Consider the following 7,340-nt stretch of genomic DNA (forward strand, 5'->3'; position numbering starts at 1 on the left):
GAAATACGGCACCCACGATTCCCAGTAGTAAGTCGTCGGCATATCGCGCGTAACAAATCCTTATTAATAAGGAATGGCTTTTAAAGGGGGCCAGCTTACGGGCCAGGCCTCTCTCTGACCTGATAACTAGTATCGCCTCCCCGCCCAGCTCTATCAGCAGGCCCCTTCTTTTGCAATACTTAAGAAGGTCTCTCATGGCCAAATTCTTATTAAAGCCTTCTCTACCATTGAATTCGGCCTTCGGGGTCAACCCAGCGGCTTCTATGAGGAAGGCGGCGCAAAGGAGGCTCGAGGGCTTGTTAAGGAAGGCGGCTAGGGCCGCTGAAGGGGGGAAAACGAAAGGCGTTTTCTGGTCTCCCCTTCGCCTGGGGGTGCTTGTGGGGGGGGTGTGCCACGACGAAACAAGGGAATGAAAGGTCGCTTTGCGTTGGATGCTCTTTACCCTCCCCACTATGAGGGCTCTGTTGTCTTGGGGAGCGTTGAAGCTTGCTTCTTTTCCATACTTTTCTTGGTCATCAATACGACGACCTATTCTTAATAGAACCGATCTTATTTTCACTACAAGAGGAATTTCGTGCTTCTGCCGGATCCTCCCTATCTCCTGATCGAGCTTGTGTAGGTAGATATTGCCTGGTAGGGCCGATAGTAGTACACTGTTTGGGATGGAGTCAGGGCCCTTCTCACCCCCTACGAGTCGTCCGGCGGAAAACTTTTTCTGAGTGGGGTAAAAGAACTTGGAATCGTCGATCTCTTCCTTCAAGATTGAGATGAATCGATGTCGGTCGATGGTGTGAAAACACTTCCTGATGTCGAATTCCAAAAACCAGCGAGAGGTTCCCCACTCTTCTTTGATCCGTCTGAGGGCCGAGTGGCAGCCTCGACCCGAGCGGAAGTGCGATGTGTCTGGAAACTCGGGATCGTAAATGGATTCGGGTACCATTCTGATCGCCTCTTTCATGATCTTTTCTATGGGTAGAACTACTGTGAGCGGTCTAAACTTCGACCCTTCTTTCTTTCTTCATTTAAAAAAGGGGGAGCAAAGCCTGTTTTTTGCTCCCTCAATTGATAGATCAGGGCCCCTCCTGCCGGCCCGAACGAAAGGCTCTTTAAGGAAGTAGTCCCATCACTCTCGGGCCCGGCACCAACCAAGAGGAGGCGGGGCTCTCTCCAATCATTCCGAAGAGCCGAGATCTCGTAAAGGAAAAATTAGCTAGCTCAGCAGGTTTGGACCCGGGTGAATCAGTTCAGTGAAGGAAGGGAGCCTAAACTTAAGGCTTTTCCAAGCCTTGCCGATAGGCGCCTCATGGCTCGCTCAGTTCGCTCGCGGAGTTCTTAGATCAGTAGATCTGGATAGAGTCTCGCTCATAAAGGAAGAGTAGCGCGCTAGCGCGGCTCGCTTCGCTTTTCGACGCGGAGCTCGCTGCTGTCTTTTTAGCTTCAAAACTACAGGGCGTGCGTTAGCACTACGGCTTTTCAGCCTCCCTTTGCTGGTTCCGAACTATCACTGATCCCAGAGATCAACCTTCAAACCTTTTTCTTTGAATCTCAGGAAGGCTTTCTCGGGGAGAAAGCTGGTTGGGGAACTGCTAAACGACCTAAAAGAAAAAGAGGAGACTGACTCTGACCTTTCAAAGCCCTATCTCATCTGGTTGATAGTAGAAGGTACGTACGATGATACCATGGACATAAACGAGGTCGAGCATATCTTTAATGATTTCAAACTAAAGCGTACCTAAAGCCTGCCCTGGATATGAAAAAGGGATTTGAGCCAGAAGAAGATGAGGATCTATCACCAGATGAGGAAATGGAAACAACTAAGTATTAGTTAGGTTTAGGTTCAGGAAATGGAAATGGTAACAGCGGCCCAAAAATGGTAAGGTTTTCTTTGAAAAGAAAAAGGAACGCAAAAGTTTTGCGAAATCCTTATCTTTCGGCTTTTTAAAGAAGATAGGCCATTACAAAAACAAGGTATAACAGTAGACTTTCCTATCAGGATTTTACAACCTGAATACCAAGGGACCACTATTAGAAGAGAGCATAATAAGTAAATGCCGGCGCCATCTTTAACTTTTTGGATGGTCGGCGGCGCCATAAACTCGATAACCAGCACCGCGGAGTCAAGAAATTCAACTAAATAGAATCCTAAAACAATCTTATTCGAGCACACACGGGACCCACAGCAATGAAATTCACACAAGCGGCAATCATCCGAGCAGAGAATGGAGAAGGGAAATATACTTGAAATTGTTTTTTTCCGAATGAGAAAGCCTTTGGCAAACTCCTTGCAAATCTGTTTTTGCCGGGCACAATAGACATATCTGCTCAGTCACAACATAAGGAACCCCCAATGTTCCTCAAAGCCTACCCGGCCTGACAGCTTTAGTTGAATGATCTGATCCCGAAGCAAGCTTTCTACTTAAATTGCTATGACTGGCCAACTAATGATCGGACTACCTATCTTGATGCTTTGAATCTGTATTCAGAGCTTTTTTCCAACTACCGGGACTACTAATTTCAAGTACAAAGCTCTCCTATGAATATGCTACTGCTCTTACTTTCTACCTGAATCCGAGCATTGAAGCAAGCTCTTTATCGCACCATAACCGAGTCTCTCCTTGCAGCTCTGACCAATCCACCCGTCATTGCAAATAACTGCTCCTTACTCTTTGATTGTATGTCCATTTTTGCTTGATGTCTGGCTCACCGGATCTGGTACATGAAAAAGCCATTCCTTTTCGCTTTCCTTCAACCACTCAGTATACTTTTTTACTGGAAGAGTCAAGCGAAAGCAATTAGTTTAGAAGGAAGAGGAAGACCTAGGGGGCTTACGTCCTCATTTCACTCTTTTTGCTCCTGCGAGACACGACTCAACTACTTTTTACAATTGACAGGGTAGCCCGGAGGTCAGATGAAGGGTCTTCCCCATAAAGATAGATTAGTACTTGGAAGGTTCAGATGAAGGAAGGGCTGAAACAAGGCAAAAACTATTCAATGGGGTAAATAAATATGAGCAATCCGTGAGAATAGCAAACCCCTATCTCTTAAAAAGAAGAAGATAGATAGGTCCACGAGTTGAGACAGAGAAGTTCTAACTAATCAAGTAGGAGTTTACCCACGAGAGTCAGAGGCTGCATCATCAAAGGGGTATAGAAATAATTCAGAAGCACTATGGCCTGAAGCGAAGGGCAGGAACGAACGGAATCAATGTGTTCCAATTTATCCGGAGTAAGGACAGCAGCTGAGAAGAGAAAAAAAAAATAGCGTAGACAAAAGGTAGGACCAGATCATGCGAAGAGCTCTTCGCCCTATTGATTAGGAATCTCGATCAGAAACCACCAGGCCATGTCTCCCGATAAAAGATGATCCCCACAATGGATGTCAGGCCTTGGCTTTATAAAATCTGATTGGATCCGCACTAGAGGATAAGAATACAGATAGGCTGACTAAGAAGATCTTCAAATTGTCTTACCTGAAAAGATGAGTTATTCAAAGGAATACCTGAAGAATAGAATAGAATAGAATAAACACATGGCACAGCTGGGTGCTAGAATAGTAGTTGATAGAAGTTCTAGTCACTTAAAAAATAAATAACCACTGCTTAACTTAATTAGATCGTAGAAGATAAGCAAGCGGGTTCGGGCAGTTAGTCCTATTTGAAGGTAAGAAGTTCGGGTAGTAAGGGCTAGGTTTATATAGGGGCTATATTTTTGATAAACATATGGTCTTGCTCATTTCTCATCAAGGAATGGAGATTGGGTTGGTGTTTGGAAGGGGGATTCAGTAAACTGACCTTGGCCAGCAAGCAGAAAAAGGACTGACGTCTTGGGGCGCGCTAGCGCGCGTACTCTTCTTCTGCGAGACTCCATCCAAATCCACCACTTACTTGTTGGTTGGTGTTCCATTCTGTTATCTTAGACTATGCTGCCTTCTTCAATTCCATTCTTCGTCTCCCTAGTCGAAGTCTTCTTGCTGGCCCAACCCAACATGCATTTTAGAGTGCCGTGCCAGGGCGATAGGCGCTCCGCCAGTCACGCATGATCGCCAGAGCCTTTCTTGGCTATGTAAATATAGGGCCGGAATAAGTGCAAGATCCTCAACAAAATGGATTAAGGTGGGCTTCGGATTTTTCATAATTTTTTTCTATCTTTTCATCAAGTTCTTGTTTGATCTGCCGCTATTATCACAATATCCCTCCTTTTAGGGTTAATGCTATCAATGGTGAATCGATCATTCGCTATCCTTTTTTTTAGAAGAGCTTTTTTGAATGGAAGAAAAGTAATGAAACCCGCGATGGCTACTGAATAACCTCCTTTGATTTTTTTTATAATAAACCCTTTGACCTTTTTCTTCGTTCGCCAAATCTTCTTCAGTTCTATCCAAGCTCGGTTTTGTCTGAATCTTTGTGGAAGAAGAAGCGGTTCGCCAGCCGCTACATCCAGGGATCCCACAAAATCATTAAACCTGGCGGCTGCTCGCTCTTTGATCAGTGATTCACCGGCCACTAGATCGATGAAGAATCTCTCAAAAATCCGCTTTTTGATCAGTGATTCACCAGCCACTACATTCTTGGATCCCACCTTATTCTCAAACCTGGTGGCTCGCTTGATTGGCAGTCCTGTAAGCTCATCTTGCATACAAATTTTTGGGGTACCAGGGCCTGCATCCACCAAGAACATTTCTTCCCTTAAGCGTAAGCGTAAAACTGAAGATTGTGAGGCGTTTCCACTACATAATAAGAAACTAGAATTAGATCTTGGAAATGATCGACTCCAATAGATGCTCATCATAAGCTTTTTTTTCCTCCTATTCCTATTGATCAGAAGTATCCAGCAGCGCCACGCCAGAGTGACTTCCGAAGCGCTACGGACGGGACGAAATCCGGCAGCCAGTTGCTGGCTCTGAATAACCAGCCCAGCAAGAAGCTAAATTCTTCCATAACATAACATAACGGGGCGGGGTTGCGCGCGAGCCGAGTGACGTAGGTGCACAAGAGTACTTCGCGCCACAACCATCTCTTTTTTATAGGTTCTACGGACCGATGCCTCCTGCTTCATCTGGTAAAAAAGAGTCATAGATATGCCTGTAATTAGAAGGAAGAACCGCCATAAAAATCTTCCTCGTGTATCGTCTGTAGCAGAACTATGAACGGGAGCTAGCAATCCGGACCGTATTGAAAAGGTTCCTAAGACACAGCATGGAAGAGTCAAAATATTCAGAAGCGAGGTCCAAGAATGAAGAAGGGGTAGAATTACTGAATGAATACGAGCTGTGGCTAATACCCGAGGCATAAAAGACGCATTTTCTACGGGATCCCGAAACCACCAGCCACCCCGACCTAATTCATGATGAGCCCACCAACTTCCTGGCGAGATGCCTACGGTTAAAAACAACCGACATGTCAAGATCCAAATTCGAATTGGTTCCTGGTCCTGGTCAGAGACCACTGTGTTCGCGCCGGCGGTCCAACAAAGAGGCGAAGTAGTGGTGTCTTTCTTTCCATTACGAACGACACGCTTCGCCTGCTCCCTCCCCGTGTCCATTAGCGCTCCTGTCCAGAGCGAAGAGAAGGCGAAAAAGCGCCGCCGAAGCAGCATGAGCAGGCTTCTATTGCTACGCAACAATAGAGCAGGCGCGCCGCCCACAAAATGTTTGAATGATCGGGTAAAGAGCGAGCTTCTTATATGGGATCCGACGCATCCAGCAGAGCGAAGCAGCGTTCCATTCTTTTCGGCGGCATCCTTCCGCATTGGCGGCGAGTGGAGTGCCACAATCCCATTCATCATTTTTGATCTACATAACCCAAAGCCCATAGCACTGGCGACATCTCCGGCATAAATGCAAGGAGGATGTATAGCTGATATAGGATCTTGTGGAACTGGATTTGATTCTGCAAGCGGTTCGGTACGAACGAAGAAATTTCGAACAAAAGGATCGGAACTCGCTGATAGGAAAGGAGAGAAAAACAAAGCAATGCCAAGAGCTCCGTCAATCTGCTGTTCATCGATAGACGAAGCTCTCTCTTTTTCATCTCGTGCCAGATGTAACAAAAGATTAGTCCTTTTTCCTTCTCGCGAACCACGGGAGCGCCCAGCGCCCAGAAGAGCAAAGCTCATTTTCAAAACAGGGTCAAGCGGCGCATTAAAAAGGGCTGGCCCGTTAAAAGGACGCTTACTTTGCGAACGAAGTTCAGAATCAACAAGGGTTCTCCGAACGAAGGGAGTGTACAACTGGGGCGCAGCCCCACTTTTTTGTTGGAGAGATAGAATGGAGTTCTTCACGAAGTTCGAGACAAAGGAAAAAATCAAAGTTTCTCTATAGCCTCTTCGTTTTGAGACATTATGGCTTTGGGGTCGACCCCGGTAACAAAAAAGGAATCCATAAAAACTTGGGATCCAACACCATGATAAAATACTACCCTCATGATTAGACCATGTCCCTGAGATTTGATAAAAAAAAGGTGCATTAGCGGTTAATACGTTGTAATTAGATAAGTTATTTGGAATATGACGGAACGAAAGACCAAGGAAAGGAAGAAGAATGCACCAAAATGCAAGTGCTGCACCAAACGCTGGTGGTTGTTTCTTGTTGTAAGTGAATGCAACGAAAAGACCCGGAAATAACGAATAATGAGAAAATTCATTTATAGACATTTCGTGCTCATTTCCAAATTTCTGCTTAGTTATTCCCATCATCCGGTAACCACAGGATGATCCCAATCTCCTTTTAGTAATAGATCTTTTTGATATGTCTCAGTCTCAGCGGCAAGGAAGAGAAAATGCATCGAGTCGTTTATCAAGAAAGTGGACGAGCATGGCGGTCCCTATATCTCTGAGGGGTGTACCACTTTTTTTTTTCAAGTCAGCTTAAGAGGTTCAAAAGAGAAAGTCACTCTCCTTATTCTTGGCTAGTGGAATGGAAGCAAGACTCTTTCCTATCCACTTTGCCGAGGGGAGAGAACTAAAAGATAACTCAAGCTAGACAGAAAGGTGCAAAAGTCCACAGTTTCTTAAGGATCCTGTAAGCAAGTAGGTTAAGATTGTCATTTAGCTTCAATTTCTTCAGTCTCACAAGCGGGTCCGCATGCAACAAAAGAAATTGTATTTGCCTACTACTCCGACCTTGCCCTGAAAGGATAAGGAAATTGGATAAGAGCGAGAGCTAGACTGACTGTTGGTCCAATGCTAGTGGAGGATTCAGACTGAGGACCCCCTGTGGCGGCTACTCATAAGAAGATGAAGGATTGAAAGAGGACTGATCACCCCTCTGATTTGTGATCTTTTAATAGAAAGAAAAAGCCTTCTCTCAGACTTCAAGGTCAATGAAAGCGGGATTCAAAATGA

The 7,340-nt window shown here is 45.3% G+C and overlaps 2 protein-coding genes and 1 pseudogene across 2 annotated transcripts in view; 1 reads left to right on the forward strand and 2 right to left on the reverse strand.

Moving 5' to 3' along the window:
* Window positions 1-1,061, reverse strand: part of LOC123416969 — a 3,222-nt gene extending 2,161 nt beyond the window's left edge. Inside the window, exon 1 of the mRNA XM_045106829.1 lies at window positions 1-1,061. This exon is cut by the window's left edge and continues 2,161 nt beyond it. Within this exon, the coding sequence (XP_044962764.1) occupies window positions 1-958 (958 nt within the window). The 5' untranslated portion in view covers window positions 959-1,061.
* Window positions 1,018-5,500, reverse strand: LOC123416983 (annotated as a pseudogene).
* A 251-nt stretch (window positions 5,501-5,751) lies between these two features.
* Window positions 5,752-6,418, forward strand: LOC123416978. The gene has a single exon (XM_045106836.1). It carries the CDS (start codon window positions 5,836-5,838, stop codon window positions 6,316-6,318), a length of 483 nt encoding a protein of 160 aa, XP_044962771.1. The 5' UTR covers window positions 5,752-5,835; the 3' UTR covers window positions 6,319-6,418.
* The last annotated feature ends 922 nt before the right edge of the window (window positions 6,419-7,340 follow it).

Source organism: Hordeum vulgare, unplaced genomic scaffold, assembly GCF_904849725.1.
Source record: "Hordeum vulgare subsp. vulgare unplaced genomic scaffold, MorexV3_pseudomolecules_assembly, whole genome shotgun sequence".
NCBI classification, from domain to species: domain Eukaryota; kingdom Viridiplantae; phylum Streptophyta; class Magnoliopsida; order Poales; family Poaceae; genus Hordeum; species Hordeum vulgare.